The 23,486-nt window shown below is 53.2% G+C and overlaps 1 protein-coding gene across 4 annotated transcripts; it reads left to right on the forward strand.

Annotated features, from left to right (window-relative positions):
* The first annotated feature begins 810 nt into the window (after window positions 1–810).
* LOC311591682 (uncharacterized protein C19orf47 homolog) lies at window positions 811–23,486 on the forward strand. Of its 4 annotated transcripts, none has more exons than XM_084771591.1 (11): window positions 811–960; window positions 4,484–4,605; window positions 7,705–7,756; window positions 9,793–9,880; window positions 9,965–10,079; window positions 11,214–11,295; window positions 15,076–15,213; window positions 17,418–17,567; window positions 20,063–20,133; window positions 21,634–22,060; window positions 22,703–23,486. In XM_084771591.1, the coding sequence occupies exons 2-11, from the start codon at window positions 4,561–4,563 to the stop codon at window positions 22,798–22,800; spliced, it is 1,266 nt and encodes a 421-aa protein (XP_084627717.1). In that variant the 5' UTR covers window positions 811–960; window positions 4,484–4,560; the 3' UTR covers window positions 22,801–23,486. The 4 variants fall into 4 exon arrangements, with proteins under 4 accessions (XP_084627717.1, XP_084627718.1, XP_084627716.1 ...); XM_084771592.1 differs by having other exon boundaries at window positions 21,634–21,771; window positions 21,844–23,486; XM_084771590.1 differs by having other exon boundaries at window positions 21,634–23,486.

A 23,486-nucleotide genomic window follows, 5' to 3' on the forward strand; every position in this document is an offset into this window, starting at 1 on the left:
GGAATACGGGACTAAGTGGTATGAAGAAAATTAGGGGAAATGAGAGTTTCATAAAGGAGAAACGACAACAAAAGAGATGCGTGGGTGACCGAGACGATAGGAAGGCGGGTCAGCATACTAGCAATCCCTGTGCTCAGGATGCTGAGCAAAAATGGATGAAAAATTCAAGGCCAGTCTTGGGTTACCATGGAACCCCGTCACCCAAACAGAAAACTGCACATATACGGGCCAATATGGGCTTAATAGGAATGGGACGATGCTGAAGAGATGGTTCAGCAGTTAAAAGCACAATGTTGCTTTTCCACGGGGCCTGAGTTGGAAACCGGTCGGGGTGTGTGTGGTGTCACAACCCTTTGAAACAAACCCAGGGACTCTGACGTATTCTGATCGCCTCCGGCCACTTCAGTCATAGATCCACAAATAATTAAAAGCGACGCAAAGGAAGGTCATGGCGACCGAGCCGGGTGGTGACGGTTTAAGTGGAATATGATTTAAGAGAAGAGGTGGGGGCATCTAAGCGGGCCAAGGACGACACAGGAGAGATGCATGACGGACGAGAGGGTGACAACAGCGAGGGCAGACGAGGCATCGCGTCCCCGGATCGCACGGTGGCCGCACTCCATGTTTTTCTACTCCAGAACCTAGCCCCGCCTTCCTGCCCACCTGTGCGCAGGCGCACTCGGGTTAAGCGTGTGGGGGAGGGCGGGGCCGAACCTGATCGTTTCTGATTGGCGGAGCCCGGGAGGCCTGCGTGCCGTCACGTGACCGCGACCGCCACACTCTCGCTGGTTGGCAGCTTGGAGGGCTAGAGAGGCGTGTGGGCGGTTCAGCTCGGCTTCCGGCATCAAGGGCAGGACTTCCGGGGCGGGCGGCCCAGGAGGAAGGAGGAGTGTCTGACAGTTGGCGCGACCTGGAGGGGCGGCGGGCGGCTCGGTTGGACTGCGTGCCGGGCTGGGCCAGGTGAGTGAGGTGCGGGCCCGGGTTTGGGGCGCTGAGTCGGAGGAGGTTAGGGATGGCGATAACGGGGTGGTGGCCGGGGTTCTCGGGTTCTAGCGCGAGGCCACACTTTACGACCGGATAAGCGATTTCTTTTTCTGAGCCTCAGTTTCCTCCTTTGTGCAATGGGGGCCCGAAGCCGACCGTAGCACCTGCTTAGTGGGACGTCGTCTCGCGCACGCCGCGCCTTCTCTCAGCGCACCCCTGGTTACCCTGCCATGCTTGTTAGCGCTGATTTTTGGGGTACCTGCGCGGGAGATGGCGGGGGGCTAGCAGGCTGGCGGGGTTTGGGTTCTAATCCCAGACGCCCTGGGCTTGTGTCTTTCACCTCTCCCGAACCCAGTTTCCTCTGTTCAGTGAAAACAGATAGTCTCAAGGCTCACAGTTTCGCCGTGCGGATTGTCTTTAGGACACCGACAGCTCAGTGGATGACTGGGGTGGTTGTAGCTGGGATTTCCAACAAGGTAGAGGACAGGGAAGCCCAGAGAAAGCAAGGACACGGTTGGGAAGACCGACACCCTGCTGTTTGCCTCTTTGCTGAGTCCCGAGGAAGAGATTTAAAATAATGACTGGTCCATGGACCTCAACTTAAAAGGGGAAGCTTCCATTGTTATCCTATTGGGAAACTACCATTGCTTGCCAGGAGAAGGAAAACTCAACTTGAAATACAATAGAAATAGAACAGTCTCTTCGTTTTTCAATGAAAGAGACTTGAGAAATGGATCCCTTGTTTGCTTGGTTGTTTGTTTATTTATGAGACTGGGTCTCTGTAGCTCTGGCTGTCTTGGAACGCACTAGGTAGACCAGGTTGGCTTTGAACTTAAAGAGATCTGCCTGCCTCCACCCTAATGCTGGGATTGAAGGCATGTGGCCACCTTGCCAGGCTGGTTCCTAACTCAAATCTGCATGCAACTGACATTAGGTCCACACACTGTCCCACCCTGTCACTAGTTTAATTAAGATTTAACTTAATGCGGCCGGGCAGTGGTGGTGCACACCTTTAATCCCAGTACTTGGGAGGCAGAGGCAGGAGGATCACTGTCAGTTCGAAGCCAGCCTGGTCTACAAAGTGAGTCCAGGACAGCCAAGGCTACGAAGAGAAACCCTGTCTCGAAAACAAAAAAACAAAAAACCAAAAAAAACCTTAATGCATACTTATTGCCTGCCAAACATAGTTGTAGGAACCTTGAGTTTTTTTCTTTCAATCCCTCTAGCACTTAAATTTTTTTTTTTAAGCCGGGCGTAGGGGCGCACGCCTTTAATCCCAACACTTGTGAGGCAGAGGCTTGTGGATCTCTGAGTTTGAGGCCAGCCTGGACTACAAGAGAAGCCCAAAGAAATAATTATATATTTTATACTGTGTGTATGTGTGTGTGTAAGGTCAGAGGACAGCTTGGCCTGGTGTACTTTACCTCTTAGCCTTCTCACTCCCCCCTCTCCTTACCCCCACCCCACCTCCACCCCAACACCCTTAAAACTTTTCCCCACTGATGGGTAGTGCATCTGTGTGTGTATTTGTGTGGAGGTTAGGAAAACGCTTGCACTTTGGGAGTCATTTCTCTCTCTCATGCGGGACGCAGGTTCAGGGGACGGGACTCATGCTGTCTGACTTGGAGGCAGGCCCCTTTGAAGAGGTTATCTTACCATTTTCTGTAACTGGCAGCGGAACCCATGCAGGCAAGTGCTCTGCTGCTGAGCTGCTTCCCAGCCTGTGGAGTTTTGAGGTTGGGTCTCTACGCAGCAGATCCGGCCTGGAACTCGGGATTCCGGCCTCAGCTTCCCACGTGCTGAGACTGGTGACCTGCTGCTGGGATGGGTAGCCAAAGGCTCCGTCTTAACTGGTGCCAAGAAGTGAGTCCCAGAAGAGTAGAGCCGCTTGCCCGAGGTCAGGGTCAGGAGGGGGCGAGGCCAGGGCTGGGGCTAAGTTCCTCGCCTCTGTTTCTTCCTACTTCTTAGCCCCTTCTTTGGCTTTTTGGAGACTGGGCCAGGGTGTTTAGCCTTGGCTGTCTCCAAACTCATGGTGCTTCTGCCTCAGCCTCCTAGATGCAGGACTCTACGCCTGTAGGCCCCGTGCTGGGGGTTCAGGGGTGTGGCCTGTGGGCTTTAGTGAGGGGCAATTCCTCGAGTTTTGAGAGCTTTCATTCTGAAGATGTTACTTTTCACTATTTAGAAAGTCAGTTCAAGAGACGGACTTTAAAAAATATTAGTCTTGGGGCTGGAGAGATGGCTCAGCAGTTAAGAGCACTGTCTGTTCTTCCAAAGGACCCGGGTTCAATTCCCAGCCTGCACACGGCAGCTCACAACTGTCTATAATACCAGTTCCAATGGCAACACCCTCACACTAAAATAAAAAATTAAGTAAATTAAGGCCGGGTGTGGTGGCGCACACCTTTAATCCCAGCACTCGGGAGGCAGAGGCAGGCGGATCGCTGTGAGTTCGAGGCCAGAGCCTGGTCTACAAAGTGAGTCCAGGACAGCCAAGGATACACAGAGAAGCCCTGTCTCAAAAAACCAAATAGTGTCTCTCTCTCTCTCTCTCTCTCTCTCTCTCTCTCTCTCTCTCTCTCTCTCTCTCTGTGTGTGTGTGTGTGTGTGTGTATGTGTGTGTGTGTATGCTCATCAGCAGGTTTGCATGTGGTACATGCCTCCTGTGGACCCCAGAGTTGGATGTCTGACTCAGTCGGCCTTTACCTTGTGTTTGGAGTCAAGGTCTCTCACTGAACCCGGAGCTCACCCATCTGGGCTGACAGGCTGGCCACAGAGCTCCAGGGAGCCTCCTGTCTTCACCTCCTCAGTGCTTGGCTTTATAAAAAGTGGGTGGTGGGGATTTGAACTCGGCTCTTCGTGCATAGTGTTGACTGAGCCATCTCCCCAGCTGAGGGGGATGACCTTTTAAAAAGGAAGATCCCTTTATTTTTATGTGTACGTGTAGTTACCCGCCTGTGCATATTTTGTGCCACATGCATGCCTGATGCACTTGGAGCCCAGGCTGTTGGGTCCCCTGGGATTGGAGTCACAGGTGGTTGTGACGTGCTGTGGGAGTCTGGGTTTTCTACAAGAGCAAGAAATGCTCTCAACCCCAGAGCCGTGTCTCCAGCCGGCCAGCACTGGATTTTTACAGTGGTAGAGGGAATAAGCTGAGCACCTGGGAGGTAGAGGCAGGAAGATGAAGTGGCCCGCTAGACTACTTGAGGAGAGCCAGTTTCAACAGCAGGACCAACTCAACCAGACACAATGGCGTTAGGGAGCTGAAACTGAGTTCAGCGTCGACTTCACTGCCTTAGGGAATTCCTGTCAGCATTAACCGAGGCTCTCCGAGGCTAAGCTGCCTGCCTGCTGCAGCAGTCGCTCAGTCCCCACTTAGCACACACTGGACCACCCTGAGTTTTAGTGTTGGCCCTGCTGCTGCTGCGGCTGCTGCTCTGTGTTCTTGGCCTGTGTGTTTGGCTTTGAGTTTATTTCCTCTTTTTGCTCATCTTCCTCCCAGGCGCACCATGCAGAGCCTCTGAGACGGGCGTGTCCTCAGCTCCTGGTACAGAGGACACACTGGTGAGGACCTGCTCCATGGGCTTCCGAATCAAGGAGAACCTGCTTTTGAATCTCAGAAAGGTCAGTTGCTACTGTTGACACTTGGCAAGTGACTGTTCCTTGCTCAGTCAGATGTATTTTATTTATTTGGTTTTTTTTTTTCCTTTTCTATTTTTGGGTTTTTGAGACATGGTTTCTCTGTGTAACAGTCCTGACTGTCCTGATCTTGCTTTTGTGGACCAGGCTGGCCTCAAACTCACAGCGATCTTCCTCCCTATGCCGCCTCCCGAGTGCTAGGATTAAAGGGGTACACTGCTGCGCCTGGCTTTCGTTTTGTTTTTCTTTTTAAAGATTTATTTATTTATTATGTATACAGTATACATGTATACAGTGTGCTGCCTGCATGTGTGTCTGCACTCCAGAAGAGGGCGCCAGATCTCACTATAGATGGTTGTGAGCCACCATGTGGTTGCTGGGAATTGAACTCAGGACCTTTGGAAGAGCAGCCAGTGCTCTTAACCTCTGAGCCATCTCTCCAGCCCTTTCGTTGTTTTTGTTTTTTGAGGCAGGTTTTCCTCTGTGTAGCCCTGGCTGCCCTGGACTCATCAGGCTGGCCTTGCACTCAGATCTTCCTCCCTGAGTGCTGAGCCACCATGCCCAGCTTGGTGTCTTTTTAATTGATGACAGTGGGCCTCATAATAGTCTTCCCCTGCGAGGCTGTTTTGAGGCATCTTTGTGATACCCTGACTTGTCTGTTTGTCAGTGTCCGATCCAGAGCTTGCTGAGTGGCTAAGGATAGGCTTGACTTCTTTCTGATCATCCTGCCTCTTCCTCCCAGGGGTTGGGACTTCGGGCATGTGCACCTGGTGTATATGGTGCTGGGGATGGAACCCGGAGCTTCGAGCACTCCCTCTAGCCCCCCCCCCCCCTCTGCTGGAGACTGGGTCTTGCTATATAAAGCGCAGCCCAGCCTTGACTGTATTCCTAGCTTGGCGGCCCCCGCAGTTCTTCAGCCCCTTGTAACAATTGCTCATTGGAGTGAGAGTTGGTTTTCCCCTTTGGAGCCTGTTGGGGTCTGGTACCCTGCCTCTCTCACCCATCCCCTGCCAGCCTGTCTCTTAGACTCGTCAGAGGGGCTGCTGGCTTAGGGCATTACACTCAGTGTCCCCTTTCATGGAATCTGTGGCGCCCGCGCCACCGCAGTACTGAGTCGAGGGCAAGGGACTGTGGATTTAACACACACACACACACACACACACACATACACACACACACACACACACACACAGTAACACAGCGGGTCCTTCGTGCTAAGAGAGCAGCAGCCGTGGCAGCGGTTTATTCTTCCCCTCAGAGTTCCAAAGAGCCTTCTTATAGGCAGCCAAAGAGGCCTCCTCCTCCCAGGTGAAATCCCTCAAGAGGTAATCACACACAGGAGGAAGAGTCTCGAGGATTGGAGGGGCGCGTTCTCAGAGCAGTAAACAAGACTAGCTAACCAAGATAAACACAGACATAGAAGCTGCTAGAAACAGGACATGAAACAGCAAGACAGGCAGGCAGCCCAGTCGGGCCTGGTTCCTACAGGAATCCTCCTCTAAAGAACCACACACTCACTCTCTCTCCCCTAGGTGTCTTTGTACCTTTCAGTCTTTGCAGATCAGCCTTTTGAAAAGGGCTCCCACCCTCCTCCGCTTGTTACTGTTTCCCCCACAGTACTGGCTTTACAGCTGTTTTGGTTATTTGCTGCCTGTCCCCGCCCCTCTGTGCCCAACTTAGCTTAATAGTTTTGTCCCCTCGGTACCCTTAAGTATCTCGTGCTAGGCAAAGCTTCTGCCACTGAGCTACATGCCAACTAAATCTTTTGTTTCCTGTTTTTTTGTTTTGTTTTGTTTTTTGTTTTTTGACGAGACAGGGCTTCTCTGTGTAGCCCAGGCTGGCCTCGAACTCACAGCGATCTGCCTGCCTCTGCCTCCCAAGTGCTGGGGTTAAAGGCATGCGCCACCACACCTGGCTTGTGCTGCAATTTTTGTTTTATTTTTTGAGACCGGATTTCTCTGTGTGGCCTTGGCTGTCGTGGACTCACTTTGTTGACCAGGCTGGCCTCTGCCAAGCAGAGTGCTGGGATTACAGGTGTGCACCATCAGGCCTGGCCTGTGCTGGTACATTTATGTCAACTTGCTGTAGTGACATTTTTAAGAATTCTGGAATTTTGGTAAACACACACACACACACACACACACACACAGAGAGAGAGAGAGAGAGAGAGAGAGAGAGAGAGAGAGAGAGAGAGAGAGGAGAGAGAGAAATATAAGAATGTGGCTTTGTTTTAATCCCACGTGTAGGGATGCGGGACTGTTTCGGACTGTCCGTAGCAGCCAATGATGATTTGCCTTGTGCTCTGGCAGAACCATGGTTTTGCTAGCTGTAGATAGTCTCTGTGATTTTGTGACATTTGGAATTCTGGGAACTTTTCAGAGGGGACATAAATGCAAGGGCCCCGAGTGCTGGGATCTGTGGTTGCCGTTTGTTAGCAGCCATGGTCAAAGAAGAATCAAAAAGAAAGAAATTTGATTCAGGGATCTCTTTCTCCTCTGTCCTTGCTTCTCTCCTGCCAAACGGGGTCGTGGGGATAAAGGTTGGGAAAAAGAAGAACCCACAAAGTAGTTAAAGAACAGCTACAGGTTGCCACAAACCAGGGCCATTTGGGAATAGGGACTCTCAATTAGTCTGGGGGGGAATTTCCTTCATTGAAGATTGATGTGGGAGGGTCCAGCCCACTGTGGGTGGTGCCTCCCTGGGGCAGGTGGCCCTGCTGTTGTAAGAAAGCTGACAGAGCAAGCCAAGGGAGCAAGTCAGTAAGCAGTGCTCCTCCATGGCCTCTGCATCAGCTCCTGCCTCCAGGCTCCTGCCTTGCGTCCCTGCCCTGACTTCCCTCCAAGATGAACTACAAACTGTAAGATGAAGTAAGCTCCATCCCTCGCTGGGACAGCATCTCTGAGCTCCCCTCCTGGCAGAAGTGATGGCTGTGATGGCAGCGCTGTCCCAGGCTGACGGCCTTGCCAGCTGCTCAGGCTATTCTTGGGTCCTGAGCCCCTAGTCCAGGAATGCTGCTCTGGCAGGCCAGCGGGCGGTAGCCCTGGGCTCGGGCGGCTGATGGGCCTTCTCCCCTCTCTTCTCCAGGCTCCGAGAAGCAGGGTCAAGGCCAGAGAGACGATGGTCTCAGTGACTATGGGTGAGTCTGCTTCCCTGCAGTGCCCCGTCTGCCTGCTGCCCCTCCTGGGGTCTGGTCTGGTCTGGAGAGGTGCGGGGAAGGGTGGCTAACAGGCAGGGACAGCTGGGTTTTACTGGGGTGGGGGCGGGGCTGGAGCCTGCTCAAGGCTGGCTGTTCTGAGTTGGGCCTCCTGAGTTAGGAGTCTGGCCTGGAGAACTTAGAAAAGCCCTTGGGTGAGCACCCTGCCTGGCCTGCTGGAGCTTCAGCTTTTCTCTCTTTCTTTCTTTCTTTCTTTCTTTCTTTCTTTCTTTCTTTTTCTCCTCCTCCTTCTTCTTGTGTTTTCAAGACAGGGTTTCTCTGTGTAGCCTTGGCTATCCTAGACTCGCTCTGCCTCCCAAGTGCTGGGATTAAAGGCATGTGCCACAGTGCCTGCTGGCTAGTCTTTTTTTCTTTCTTTCTTTCTTTCTTAAAGATTTATTTATTTTTATGTTCACTGGGTTTTGCCTGCCTGCGTGTAAGTCTGTGTGAGGATGTCAGATCCTCTGGAACTGGAGTTACAGACAGTTGTGGGCTGCCATGTGGGGGCTGGGAATTGAACTCGGGTCCCTGGAATGGAGCCAGTGCTCTTAACGGCTGAGCTGTCTCTCCAGCCCTGGCCTCAGTTTCTCTAGTCGTGAGATGGAGATGGTAACCCTGCAGAAGGGTGGAGAAGCCCACCACATGCAGAGCCTCGGGCTCGGGTGTTGAGCTCGCCCTGAGGCAGCTTGAGCTTGTCCCTCCATTCTGTCCAGAGATCCAGCCACACACGCTAGCCCAGGCCGACCCGACCTCCGCGGGCTGAGCACGGCCTGAGCTCCTCACTTCCTTGTCTCTCCCGCCAAGCGCTGGGATCCTAGGGGCCACCGTCAGCCTATCTTGTTTGTTCTCTCGCTTGCACTTTGATTTTGGGCTGCAGGAGATGAGGGCTCCCTGTGTGACCAGGCTGCTTCCTGCCTGAAACTCCTTAGTTCTGGGGCTGTAGCTGTATGCCACCACATCCAGACCCCAGTTCTTTTTAAAAAATTAATTTTATTTTGTTTATTATTATTATTATTATTATTAGTAGTAGTAGTAGTAGTAGTAGTAGTAGTAGTAGTAGTTTTAAAGATTTTTTTTTAATAGAATGATTTATCTGCATGTACACCTGCAGGCCAGAAGAGGGCGCCAGATCTCACTACAGATGGTTGTGAGCCACCATGTGGTTTCTGGGAATTGAACTCAGGACCTCTGGAAGAGCACACAGTGCTCTTAACCTCTGAGCCATCTCTCCAGCCATATTACTTGTTTTTTTTTTTTTTTTTTAAATTACTTCGTTTTTAAAGACAGGATTTCTCTGTTACACAGAGCCCTGGCTGTCCTGGACTCACTTTGTAAACCATGTTGGCCTCGAACTCACGGAGATCCGCCTGCCTCTGCCTCCCAAGTGCTGGGATTAAAGGTGTGTGCCACCATGCCCGGCTTAGGTTCCCCAGGTCTTGTTAAGTGTCCTTTGGGATTGTCAAGGCTCAGAGACCACATGGTGGCTTAGGAAAATGTTGAGATTGATTGCACCTATAGGAAAATCCACATACCATATTTATATGGAATCAACAGAAACTAAAAGACAAACACCTAGCAGGGCCCAGGCTTTGATTCTGAATAAACAAACCCCTCAATACATCATCATGTTTCATGGCGGGCTTTGTGCAGCTTTATATCTGAGAGCTGCTTGTGGGGCTGAGCTGGACGGTTTATTGTCTTTCCTTTGTAACTGTGCTGAGCCCATGCGCCAGCTCCAGGACCTGGGCTCCCACGGGGCCAAGTGCACGGGCTGAGGCGGAAGAGAACAAGGTCAAGCCATTGGCAACTTGGGAGCATCGGGTCCAGCTTGGTACAAACCTCTTGGGTCCCAGTTAGGGGACTCCGGGCTCACAAGTGTTCAGGATCGTCATCCCGTGGGGAGTTGAGAGCTCACAGTGCGGGGCTCGCGTGCCCTGGCTGCTGCGCTTTGCCGGGAATGACTCTCGGTCTAACCCTAGCCACTTCTGAGTGGATCCAGTTCTTCAAGGAAGCCGGCATTCCCCCGGGGCCCGCCGTCAACTACGCAGTGATGTTCGTGGATAATCGGTGAGGAGGCTGATGGGAAAGGGAAAGCGGGCAGCGGGAGTGGGAGCTTGCTGCGTGGAGCCTCACCAGCGTCCTCCCCTGCAGGATCCAGAAGAGCATGCTGCTAGATCTCAACAAGGAAATCATGAACGAGCTGGGCGTGACTGTAGTGGGTGACATCATTGCCATCCTCAAGCACGCCAAGGTGGTACACCGCCAGGTAGGCGCTCTTCTGGGCCGCTCACTTCCTGTTCCTGGGGAAAGTGTGTGGCTCTAGGGGGCTGTGGAGGCCAGTAGGAGGCCTGGCAGCAAAGGATGCTGCAGTGTTCAGAGGCAGCTTTGGCCCTTTGCTGTGTGACATTGGGCATTTGCCTGACTTCTCTGAGCCTTGTTTTCTTTGTCTTCCCTGTGCAGTGAAGCAAACCTTAATTTTGTGTTTCTTTTTCCATTTTTCATATATGTGGTATACATGCATGGGCACACATGATGGTGCATGTTCACATGTGTATGTGTGCGCACAGAGGTCTGTGGTTGGTTTTAGGAATTATCCTCAACCGCTCTTCCACTTTATTCAGTGAGGCAAGGTCTCTCAGTCAATCCCAGAGCTGCTGATAAGGCTACTAGATGCCCTGAGCTCAGAGTCACCGCCAGGGACAGGCTGGAGCTGTTCCTCGTCCCCGCGGAAAGCGCTTTTTCAGTAAGAGGCGCAGCTGAGAGTCAGAGAGCAACACATTGTTTTGTTTTGTTCTTTTTTTTTTTCTTAGATTTTATTTTATTTATTGCATATAAGTGCTTTATCTGCAGAAGAGGGCATCAGATCACATTACAGATGGTTATGAGCCACCATGTGGTTGCTGGGAATTGAACTCAGGACCTCTGGAAGAGCAGGCGGAGCTCTTAACCACTGAGCTATCTCTCCAGCCCCCTGTTCTTTAAATTTTTGGATGGAAAAATAAGATATATATTGGCTGCGTGTGTGGGCACATATGTGTGGAGGTCAGAAGACAGTTTTTGGAGTTGGTTCTCTTTCTACCGTCTGAGTCTCAGGGGCTAGCTCAGGCCGTCAGGTGGCAGCAAGTGTCTTTACCTGCTGAGCTATCGAGCCAGCCCAGAGCAGAATACAGCAGAGTTGGGGAGGTGGCGTAGAGGTTAAGAGTTCGTGCTGCTCTTCCAGAGGAGCCCCCCATCCCCCACACAGGGAGACACACTTAAAAATAAAATGGATTATGAAACGAACAAAACCCTCGAGCAGACCAGCTCCAGGTGTCCGGCAGGTGTGTCCTGACCCTCTTGGCTGCTGCTCAGCTCGCTGGCTCTCCTGTGCCCTGCTAACCCTGTTACCTCTCTTCTCCAGGACATGTGCAAAGCTGCCACTGAGTCAGTGCCCTGTAGCCCCGGCCCCCTCCAGGGCGAGCTCCGCCGTGGTGCCTCCAGTGGTGAGTTGCATCTGCTCGGTCTCTTCTTGTCCTGCGGCCGCTGAGACGAGCCCGTCTGGCCACCCCATCTAGCTTGTAGTTGGCAGAGGTGGAAGGCAGGCCGTGGGGCCCTCTGTGAGGGACCGTCTAAGCTGGACAGGGAGCAACTGCTCACATAGGCCTTTCTCATTCCCAGGAGTAATGTTTTGTGTTGTGCTGTCTGAGGACGTTAGAGGACGTCTTGTGGGGTTCGGTTTTCTCCTCCCACCATGTGTATCTGGGGGATCAAGCTCAGGTCTTCAGGCTGTGAGCGCCTTTATCTGCTAAGTCATCTTTTCCCCCCCAAGACAGGGTTCCTCTGTGTAGCCCTGGCTGCCCTGGAACTTTCTCTGTAGACCAGGCTGGCCTCGAACTCACTGAGATCCTCCTGCCTCTGCCCCTGCCTCTGGAGTGTTGGAGTTAAAGGCATGCAGCACCCCATCCCAGCCTGATTTGCTTTCTACTGAGGCGATAAAGCATGGCTAAGTGCACCTTGGAAGGAAAGAGTTAATTCAGCTTCTCAGCTTCTCAGGACCTTGAGGGGGATGCGGCCCTTCGCCTTGCAATCCAGCCTTGCAGTCAGCTACCTTCTCTTTATTTTTCTTCTGAAATTAGGGTCTCACTGTGTGGCACTGGTGTGTCTTGAACGTATAGAGATCTGTCTGTCTCGGCCTTCTGGATACTGGGTTACTAGGCACTGTACCACCATGCTGTCTTTCTTACACCTCCCAGGACCAACCACCTGCCAGGAGTGGGACTGCCCACAGTGGGATGTGTCCCCACAGACTTATCCACAGGCCGTCCTGATGGAGGCATTTTCTCATCTTCCCCAATGCCTCTAGTTTGTGTGAAGATGACAAAGCTAACCATACCTTACATTTATTTATTCTGTGTGTATCTAGGGAGCACTCGGGTGCCCTGGTACAGGGGTTAAATGACAACATGTGGGAGTCAGTCCTCTGCTGCCACCGTGTGGGTCTCAGGATCAGGACTGTTACCCACCCTACTGTCTTCCTCACTGCGCTGTCGCAGTGGCCCCCGTGTCTTCCTCTTTGAGGACATCTTGTTTACTATATGCTGTCCAGTCATTTGCTGAGCTCGCCGCCAGCACCACCGTGACACATTCTAGAATGAAGCTTGTAAGCCACACACATTCTCCATGAAGCGCTCTGTGGCCTGGCCATGCAGTGCAGTGTCACACAGCACCTTAGCACTGGGCTTGGCACCGTTTAAAGCTGCACAGTTACCAAGCAAAAGCAAGGAAAAAAAAAAAGAGACCAGTTTTTACATTCCTAGTCATAAGTAGACCATGGAAGGGCACTCAGGGGAGCCAACACCGGAAGCCTACAGGGTCTGTTTGACATGTGTGGGTGCTGGGTGCACATCTGTGAAGCGCTGCAGAAGCACCGCATGTGTTGGTGTAGGGGTTATGATGACGTGTAGTGAGCAGGTGGTGTGTACACACGGACTCTGGAAGGTGGTGGCACACACGCCTTTAATCCCAGCACTCGGGGAGGCAGAGGCAGGCGGATCGCTGTGAGTTCGAGGCCAGCCTGGTCTACAGAGTGAGTTACAGGACAGCCAGGGCTACACAGAGAAACCCTGTCTTGAAAAACAAATGAAGAAGGCAGGTGTGCTCTCACACAGCTCTAATCCAGCACATGGCGGCAGAGGCAGGCAGGTCTCCGAGTAGTTAGAGGCCAGCTTGTCTGCAGAGAGAGTGCTGTATCACAAAGCAAGCAGTTAGGGAGACGACACGGCAGGCAAGGCGTGCGCCATGTTAGCTTGAGGACCTGGGTCTGCATCCTCAACACTCATGTAGAGATGGATGCTGTAGTGCACATTGTAATCCCAGGTGACATGCGAGGTGGAGACAGGAAGGCCACAGGCCAGCTGGCCTGGCGTGTGTAGTTGCAAATGAAGGAGACCCTGTCTCAGACAAGGCAGAAGGCAAGGACCCCTCTGAGGTCACCCTCTGACCTCTACACATACGTGAGCACTGAGGGGCCTCACACCCAAAGATGACCATCACAGACGCCGACTTCTCACAGTCTGATGGACTGACTGGCCTAGGTGCTCTAACGCAGCTCAGAGGGTCTCTGTGGCTTTGTGACATTTTGGGTGAAGGACAGCTTCCTGTACATAGCTGGTTCCTGGCTTGATGCCAGCTGACCCGGTGCCTTCTGTCAGGCGGCAGGCGTTACAGGTTCCTGAAACCAGCAGTAGAGGGCAGGCCCCAGCACTGAGCCCTCTGGGGTCTGCGGTTTTAAGGTCTGCCCTTGTGCTGTTGAGCCAAGCCAAGCCAAGGGCTGGACGTGACAGTCACCGCAGGCAGGGCACTCCCAAAGGCGTTGATGCAGGGAGCTTGTGGAAGCCAGGCCTCTTCCTCTAATGACCCACAGCACAGGCACAGGCAGGGTTTGATGATGCTGGCTTTGCTGGCCGGGGCTTTAACTGTGAGGCCCAGGGTTCTGGCACCGCACTAAACCATTAAAGGCTCTGCTGAGTAGCGTTCTGTGTGGGATAGCTCACAGACAGCCCCCAAAAGCACAGGTAAGCATGGCTGGCCTTCCAGAGCCCCTCCTCCCCCTTTCCTTGTCACTGCCCTTTCAGGGCACCCACACCCTGGCCGCCAATAGCAATTATGAGTTTTTCCAGTCGATAATATTTTAAAGATTTATTTATTTGTTTTTTGTACAGTGCTCTGCCTGCATGTTAGCTTGTGTGCCAGAAGAGGGCGCCAGATCTCAGTATAGGTGGTTGGGAGCCACCCTGTGGTTGCTGGGAATTGAACTCAGGACCTTTGGAAGAGCAGACAGAGCTCTTAACCACTGAACCATCTCTCCAGCCCAATAATATTTTAATACCTTTTTTTTCCTTGCCTTTTCCTTGCCTGCCTGCCTGCCTTCCATCCTTCCTTTTTTCTTTTCTAGAGAATTTCTTTTTCTCCTTTGGTTTTTCGAGACAGGGTTTCTTTGTGTAGCCTTGGCTGTCCTGGACTCACTTTGTAGACCAGGCTGGCCTTGAACTCACAGTGATCTGCCAGCCTCTGCCTCCCGAGTGCTGGGGTTAAAGGTGTGCAGCACCACATCTGGCGATGAGAAAGTATATATTATATCCCTAACTAGCTTAAAATTCATGTATACCAAGCTAGCCCTGACTTTACAGAGTTCTACGTGCCTCTGTCTCCTGAGTGCTGGGATTAAAGGCATGTTTCATTGTGCCTGGCCTAAATACCTTTTATAATTTCAAATAACTTTAAAAAATGAAACCAAAGCTGTGCATGGTGGCTCATGTGTCTAATCCCAACACTCTGGAGGCTGAGGCAGGAGGATTGCCATGATTTACCCAGCCGGGGTTATGTTGTGTCTTCCAGGCCAGCCTAGCATGAGACTAGGTCTTTAGAAAGAAAATCTATGCTATGGATTAAAATGTGTTCTGGGTCAAGGTAGCAAAGTTAAAGGGGGTCCTAGTGGGGTGTTAGAGTTTTCTCTGAGGAGTCAGACGTGGTAAGCTGGTTTCCGGGAAGGGGAAGCTGACTTCCAGACTCCTAAGCATACCATGGCAAGGACAGAGTAGCCCAGGGCAACAGTAGCTTGTCCTCCTCAGTCAGCCCAGTGCTTGTCTTCGGCCCCCTGGCCCTGACACTGTCAGGTTGAGAACTCACTGTTAGAACCTTCCAGAACCCTCCTCACTGCCATTTCCCAGTCCCCTCTCCAGGGCACCCACAGCATGACTGGACTCACTTCCTTCCTCCCACAGCCGCTTCTCGAATGATCACCAACAGCCTGAACCATGACTCCCCACCACACACTCCTCCAAGGCGGTCAGACACCAGCACCTCCAAGATCTCCGTCACCGTGTCCAACAAGATGGCAGCGAAGAGTGCCAAGGCTGCCGGTGAGGACACTTAGCAGGTGTTGGGCAGAGCTGCAGGGGAAGCGGGGGTGTGCGTGCGTGCGTGTAAAAAGTAGTTGTTGAGTGCAGTGGTGTACACCTATAATAGCAGTACCTGGTAGGCTGAGGCAGGAGGACTCCTGTGAGTTTGCACCCAGCCTGGGCTGAAAGCATGAGTCCGTGTCTCATAACAAAAAGACTCTGGGACTAGACTTTAGCTCATTGGCTGAGTGCTTGTCTAGCATGCGTGAAACCCTGGGGTCAGTCCCCACCACAGAACCTTATAAACATAAAAGTAGTTAGTGTGGGGCTGGAGAGATGGCTCAGAGGTTTAGGGCGCTGCCTGCTCTCCCAGAGGTCCTGAGTTCAATTCCTACAAACCACATAGTGGCACAAAACCATCTAGAATGAGATATGGCGCCCTCTTCTGGCCATGCAGGCAGAGCACTGTATACATAATAAATTTCTTTTTTTTTTTAAAGATTTATTTATTTATTATTATGTATACAGTGCTTCTGCAAGCCAGAAGAGGGCGCCATATCACATTACAGATGGTTATGAGCCACCATGTGGTTGCTGGGAATTGAACTCAGGACCTTTGGAAGAGCAGGCGGCGCTCTTAACCACTGAGCCATCTCTCCAGCCCAATAAATTAAATCTTTAAAAAAAAAAAGTGAGTGTAAAAGGCCAGGTAGGGTGGCACACACCTATAAGCCCAGCATTCAGAAAGCAGAGGTGCAGGAGTGGGGGGCGATGGTTCACTCCAAATTCTAGGTTGGATTGGTCTATGTAGAGCTCCAGGCAAAGCAAAAGGAGAAACAAGACGTTAAAAGCAGTCAGTGGAGTGCTGAAGCGATGGTGCCCCTGAGAGGAGAGGCTGGTACGGCCGCCCTGCAGCACTGTGGGGAACTGTTCTTTTCAGCTGAAGTATAAAGCAGGCGTGTGGTAACCCTAGCAGTGGCGAGGCTGAGGCAGGGACAGTACGACTTTCAGAGCAGCCTGGGTTACATAGTTAGTCTCTGTCAGAAAAAAGAAGTGTAATTTAGGGTGGCAGCATGGCTCACCGAGTAAATGCTTTTGCTGCCCTCTTGATGACCTTAGTTCCATCACTGGGACCCACACGGCAACGGGAGAGAACCATGTGCACATGCACACACAATAAATATATATTTTTTTAATTTTCTACTTATTCGATGTGTATGGTATGGATGTTTTGCCTGCATGCACGGCTGTGGATCACTCTAATGCCGCGTGCCAGCAGAGGCCGCAGAGGCCAGCAGAGGCCAGCAGAGGCCGCAGAGGCCAGCAGAGGCCGCAGAGGCCATCTCATGCCTTGGAGCTGGACTTACACACGGTTGTGAGCTGCCGTGTGGGTGCTGGGAATTGAACCCAGGTCTTCTGGAAGCACCCTTTAACCACCGAACCATCTTTCCAGCCCCAATACATATATTTTAAAGTATAATTTAATACTGCACAATGCCTAAATGGTAAAGGTAGCTCCTCATTACTGTTAAAGAGTGAGTGCGTGGGCTGGAGCGATGGCTCACAGGTGAAGAGCACCGACTGCCCTTCCAAAGGTCCAGAGTTCAATTCCCAGCAACCACATGGTGGCTCACAGCCATCTGCAATGAGATCTGGTGCTCTCTTCTGGCCTGCAGGCACACTTGCGGGCAGAGCACTGTATAAATAATAAAAAAGTCTTTTAAAAACTAAATTTAAGAAGTGAGTGCACAAAAAGAGAAGGCAGCAAGTGCACGCGCACGCCATTCTGAGAGTAGCGGGGCGGGGTCCGAGGATCTGTCTTACCCTGCGGGTTCTGCATTCTGGCCATTTGAGCCGGGTATGGTGTACTCCAGAGCGTCTGGGAAGTCATAACTGTTGTCACATCCCCAGCACACCTGTGCTTTAGTCACAGCAAATGACCAGCATCCTCAGTGGCTCAGTCTGTGCACATGAAAGATCCAGTCACACAAGTAAGGAGAAACACTGGTGTGCAGCTGGGCCTTGTGGCGCGTGCCCATAAGCCTAGCCCTCTAGAGGTCAAAGCGGGGAGTTTTAGAGTTGAGCCCAGCCTGGCCCTCATAGTGAGACTGTGTCTCAAAAGAGAGAAGGACAGAGACAGACTGTCATACCCATAGCTCTATGTCCCTCCCTCCAACCTCAGGACATCCATCCCTGAGGGGGCTGACTCCATGTCTCCTCCCCAGCTCTGGCCCACAGGGAGGAGGAGAGCCTGGTTGTTCCCGCCAAGCGGCGGCGAGTCACAGCTGAGATGGAGGGAAAGTACGTCATCCACATGCCCAAGGGGACCACCCCCCGCACCCGCAAGATCCTGGAGCAGCAGCAGGCAGCAAAAGGTACAGGCTGTGGGGCAGACGGGGAGCTCCTAGCTTGCTGCCCAGTGATGGTCCTGCCCAGTAGGTGGGGGCTCCACTTGGCAAAAGACACAGCGGCCATGGAGGAGGAGGAGAGCCCCTCACCTCTGCTCTGCCGTCATTGAGCTCATGAAGCCGGCCTTCTTGTGCCTCATGTCCTGCTTTGTCCCTGGAGGAGACAGACAAAAAGGCAGTGATGGCTGGCCTGGAAAGTAAGTGACCATACCTGGCCAAGGGCAGGAGCACAGTGCACACCGAGGTGAAGCCAGCGCCCATCCTGGTGGTGTGGAGGTGGTGGCCTCGTGGTGGTGACATTTTACAAGGTTCTGCTGCTAGTTCTCCTGTGTATGTCTGTGTATAAGTATTTGGGTGACAATTATAATGGGACTTTCTTTGGACCTCCAGCTTCTGAATAATGGCATGGAGACTCTTTTTTTTTTGGGTTGTTCGAGACAGGGTCTCTCTGTAGCCTTGGCTGTCCTGGACTCACTTTGTAGACCAGGCTGGCCTCGAACTCACAGTGATCCGTCTGCCTCTGCCTCCCGAGTGCTGGGATTAAAGGCGTGTGCCACCACGCCCAGCGAGACTCTTTTTTTGTTGTTGTTTTATTTTGGTTTTTCAAGACAGGGTTTCTCTGTGTAGCCTTGGCTGTCCTGGACTCGCTTTGTAGACCAGGCTGGCCTCGAACTCACAGCGATCCACCTGCCTCTGCCTCCTGAGTGCTGGGATTAAAGGTGTGCGCCACCATGCCTGGTCCTGTTTTTTGTTTTGTTTTGTCTTGTTTTTTCTTGAGACAGGGTTTCTCTGTGTAGCCCTGGATATAGTCCTTAAACTCTGTTTAAGGCTGTAGACCAGGCTGTTGGCCTTGAACTCAGATACACCTGCCCCTGCCTCCAGAGCGCTGGGGTTAGCAGTGTGCATTCCCACCGCCTGGCTGAAATGTAGGTTTTATTTAGTAGAGGACTCGTCAGCATTCATCACATTCTGCCAGATACCCACAATTGCAAACATGACAGGAACAAGTGCACGGCAAGAACTCTGTTAAAGCTGGGTGGTGGTGGTGGCGCACGCCTTTGATCCCAGCACTTGGGAGGCAGAGGCAGGCGGATCACTGTGAGTTTGAGGCCAGCCTGGTCTACAAAGCGAGTCCAGGACAGCCAAGGCTACACAGAGAGACCTTGTCTCAAAACAAAAAATGAAAGCAAACCAACCAACCAACCAACTAAACCTGGGTGTGATAGTACCCAGCTGTAACTTTAGCGTTTGGGAGGTGTGGGCAGGTGAATCAGGAGTTCAGGGCCAGCCTCAGGTACATAGTGAGTTGAAAGTTAGCCTAGGCTATGTGAGACCCACTCTCAGAGAAGAAGCACCTTCCCTTCCACATCAGCAGAGGCACAATGAATTTTAGGGATCAGTTTTTATTGATTGCTTGGGGTTACTACTGTGAGGAAACAACGTAATCACAGGCAAGCTGGGGAGGAGGGGGCTTCTTTGGCTGATCCTGCCACATCACTGTTCATCACTGGAGGTCAGGACAGGAGCGGGGCAGGGCCTGGAGGTCAGGACAGGAGCAGGGCAGGGCCTGGAGGTCAGGACAGGAGCGGGGCAGGGCCTGGAGGTCAGGACAGGAGCTGGGCAGGGCCTGGAGGTCAGGACAGGAGCTGGGCAGGGCCTGGAGGTCAGGACAGGAGCGGGGCAGGACTGGAGGTCAGGACAGGAGCGGGGCAGGGCCTGGAGGTCAGGACAGGAGCGGGGCAGGGCCTGGAGGTCAGGACAGGAGCTGGGCAGGGCCTGGAGGTCAGGACAGGAGCGGGGCAGGACTGGAGGTCAGGACAGGAGCGGGGCAAGACCTGGAGGTCAGGACAGGAGCGGGGCAGGGCCCCCCCTATGGAGGATGCTGCTTGCTGGCTTGTCGCTCTGCTTTCCTGTAGACCCCAGGACCACCAACCGGCTGCTGGTGGTGGTCCCTAAGAATCATTAAGAAAATGATTAATAAGATCACTAAAAATAATCATTAAAAGGTGCTCTACAGGAGTGGGCGCATGTCTTTAATCCCAGCACTTGGGAGGGAGGCAGCGGCAGGTGGATCTCTGTGAGTTCTAGGCCAGCCTGGTCTACAGAGTGAGTCCAGGACAGTCAGGATCTTTACACAGAGAAACCCTGTCAGGAAAGGCCAAAAAGAAAGAAAAGAGACCTTACCTATAGCCCATGTTATGGAGGCATTTTTTAATTGAAGTTCCTGTCTGTTAGATGACTTCAGCTTATGTCAAGTTGACACAAACCTAGCCAGCACATTGAGCTTTCCCAGATCGACACTCACCATGTGTTGGTGTAAAGACCAGGACGAGCCAATAGTCCAGTTGCAAATCCTGAGCCAGGACAGAGCTCACTGGCGTGGGGCTGGCATGTGATGCTTGGCATCTGCGCCATGGTCAGCCTAGACGTGGGCCTGCTTCACGGTGTCACCTCTCTCCCAGGTCTCCATAGAACCTCCGTGTTTGATCGCCTTGGTGCTGAGACCAAAGCAGACACAACAACAGGCGCTAAGGTGAGCATGGCGCCGCGCGGGGGGCATGCGCTGGGACTGAGTGTGCCTCCTGACACACGTCTCTCGCCTGGTGCCCGCGCCATCTTCCCACCTTTTAGGCCCGTTTTCTCTTTGGCTGTGGTGGATTTCCTGTGTGCCCTGTGTCTGTCCTCACTGATTTCTAGCCCCAGTGCGTTTGGCTGCTGGGTTTCTTTCTGGTCTCAGCAGCAGCCCCTGTCCTGAGCCCCAGCGCAGGGCACCTGCTGTCTGCGTCCAGTCGGCTGGATGCCTCCACCCGTCCTCGTCTCCTGGCCTCTGCCTGCAGGCATGGTTAGGGCCCCACGCTGCTGCCGTTAGTCCTCAAGCCCGGCCCCCACGGTTACAGTCTTGCTGCGGCATGAAGGGGGTGGTTTTCTGTTTTCCCTTGTGACAGAGTCTCACACAGCTCAGGTTGGACTGAACCTGTGGGCTCCTGGTTCTCCTGCATCCACTTGCCAAGCGCTCAGATGGAGGCGTGCACTGCCACACCTGCTGCTTCTCCGAGACAGGGTCTCTCTGTGTAGCCCTGGCTGTGCTGGCCTCACTGTGTTGGAGACCAGGCTGGCCTCGAACTCACAGCTATCCTCCTGCCTCTGCCTCCCGAGTGCTGCACGACCATGCCTGGCTTCTTTAACACTGTGTGTTTTGTTTCAGTCAGTCTGGTGTAGCCCAGGCTAGCCTAGATTCTTTGTCGCCCAGGCTGGCCTAGACTCTCTCTGTAGCCCAGGCTGGCCTAGACTTTCGTTGTAGCCCAGGCTGGCCTGGAACTCGTGATCATTGTGCTTCACCTCAGGAGCACCTGAGCTTCCAAGGTTACCTTTCACGGTGCCAAGAACAGAACGCTGTGACCTGCAGTTCCCTGGGCTCCTGACCTGGTGTGCGGTTGGGAGAACACCCCAGCACTCACTCTGACTGGCTGCTGTGTGGCCTTGTCTTTGTCATCTTAGCTTTTCCTACCTCAGATCCAGTTCATAGGCTGGCGCATGGGGGGCATGGCGAGGGCTCTTCAGGTGTCACCCACAGCGAGGCGGAACTACCTGCCTGTCTGCCTCTCGCCTCCAGAACTTACCATGCTGGTGGTGGCAACGCTCAGGGTGGGAGCAGTGGGGGTTCCAGCCATGTGAGGCTTTCCGGGGGTGCCCAGGAGTGTGACTGTCCTGTTCCGGGGGTGCCCAGGAGTGTGACTGTCCTGCCTCACAGTACAAGCATTTTGCTTAGCGCTCTCATTTTGGAGGGCCTACCTTCAGAGTTGAGACCTCAGAAGCCACTCAGCTTTCAGGGCTCTAGTGCTGGGCCTTCTCCTGAGAAACTTTCCTGAGCCCCCTGGCATAGTCAGGTCTCCCTCTGGGCTCCCTAGCCTCTGGTCCCCTCTCCTTTGTGCCGTCGCCATTACACAGGATGTCACTGGGCTGCCGGCTCAGAGCAGGCGGGCAGCACGTTGAGTGGATGCATGATGCAGTGTCTTTTCTCTCACCTCTACAGCCCACGGGAGTTTTCAGCCGCTTAGGGGCTACCCCAGAGATGGATGAGGATCTGGCTTGGGACAGTGACAATGACAGCAGCAGCTCTGTCTTGCAGTATGCTGGGGTCCTGAAGAAGCTAGGACGTGGCCCAGCTAAGGCCAGTCCCCAGCCAGCGCCGCCTGTCAAAGCTAAGGCCAGTCCCCAGCCAGCGCCGCCTGTCAAAGCTAAGGCCAGTCCCCAGCCAGCGCCGCCTGTCAAAGCCAAGGCCACAAGCTCCGCAGCTATAACAACAGCTACCACTCCAAAGCTGCGGCGCCCGGCACTTCCCTCTCGCCCTGGGCCGGAAAAGAAGCCAGAATCCCTGCCCAAAGTCAGCATCCTTCAGAGACTGGGCAAGGCTGCCATTGTGTCTGAGGCACAGGACAGCCAAGTCACAAGCACCAAGAGTAAGTCCTCAGCTGAGGTCACGTTCGCCATTAAAAGAACTCTGGTAGAGCCCCGGGGGAACAGCTCCAGCGAGAGCCTTGGTGCCCAGATGGACCACACAGGCACTGTGAGCGTGTTCAGAAGACTGGGCCGAAGGACCTTCTAGCCGCACGCAGGGTGGGGTGCAGCACGGAATGGCCGGCAGGCCGGCTCCCGCCTCCATCCCTTCCGGCCTTTCCGGAAGGCTCACCTGTCCTCCCTCCCAGCTCTAGATGACACAGGCTTGGCTTTCTCTGGCGTTCTTGCTGGTTCCAAGCATTCGGGGTCACAGGTGGTTTGCCTGGTCTTCAATGCCCCTGTGGCCTGGTCTTCTTCCCCGCCCTCTGTCCTCTGTGCACTAACTGTGGCCTTGGCAGCTCCCCCTTTTCTACCTCCTCCCCAAAGCCAGGTGCCCTGCCCCTTCATGTCGGCCCCCCACCCCCATCAGCGGCACCTGCTGCCTTGTGCCCTCTGGTCCTGGCTGCCCCACCACAGCTGTCACCTGGAGGGGGACTCCCTTCACCCCACACTTCCCTCCCGCTCCCCCCCCCCCCCCGCTGTGGCGTCTCTCCCCCTTTCTTCACTCTTTTCATTTCTCTTCTGTTTTCTGTCCCTGTGGCAAGGCCCGACCGTCCGCTGCGTCCTGCCCGACCCTCCTACACCTCTGGCCTCCCCGCGGCCCCCTCGTCGACGATGGCGTCAAACCTGTAAAGACTGTTAGCCGCCTTCCATTCCCAGGCTGGAGGGACTCCCCCAGACCCGGCCTGCAGCTGGGGTGCCTCCGTTTCCCTGCTGGCCGTCTTTTTCTTTGGTGGGTGGTGGGCAGAGGCCCCTGGCAAGGGGAGGGGTGCTGAGGCAAGAGGACAGCTGTGTTAATATATTTTTGTGACTTTCACACTGTCTCCTTCCCTCCCCTTCAGTGGGAGTCACAGGTCTGTCCTTCACACATGGTGTGGGGGACACTGGGGAAGGGCTGGGCCCGAAGCATCAGGACCGAGTTAAGGGGGATAATGGTGACAGTTTTCTGGGCGAAGCCGTCTCCTACAAGCTGCAGTGGTCTGTCGCTGTGGCTTCCCTCCACAGTTTCGCTGTTCTGCCACTCTGCCTGTTTTTAACTTGTTTTTATTTTGATGTAGGATTTCATAATGTAGCTCTAGCTCACCTGGAACTCAATATGTAGACCAGGCTGGCTTCAAACTCAAGAGACTAGCTTGCCTCTGCCTCCTATGTGCTGGGATTAAAGGCTTCTGCCACCATACCCAGCTGGCTTCCTTTACTTGCTTTTTCTTTCCCTAGTTTTCTTTTTAAATCCTATGTGGCCTAAACTTGCTTTCTAGTTGAGGAAGGTTTGGGACGTCTCTCTTTTTAAAAACAAAACCATGGATAAAATTATTTTATGTGTATGAA

This window comes from Acomys minous, assembly GCF_964271855.1.
Source record: "Acomys minous genome assembly, chromosome: 20".
In the NCBI taxonomy this organism is placed as follows: domain Eukaryota; kingdom Metazoa; phylum Chordata; class Mammalia; order Rodentia; family Muridae; genus Acomys; species Acomys minous.

Bases quoted from the DNA above. Each gene is read 5' to 3' on its own strand.
- LOC311591682 (XM_084771590.1), top strand. From the start codon at position 4,561: ATGGGCTTCCGAATCAAGGAGAACCTGCTTTTGAATCTCAGAAAG. The intron at 4,606-7,704 runs GTCAGTTGCTAC...TCTCTTCTCCAG, and splicing joins TGCTTTTGAATCTCAGAAAG to GCTCCGAGAAGCAGGGTCAA. The intron at 11,296-15,075 runs GTGAGTTGCATC...TTCCTCCCACAG, and splicing joins CCGCCGTGGTGCCTCCAGTG to CCGCTTCTCGAATGATCACC.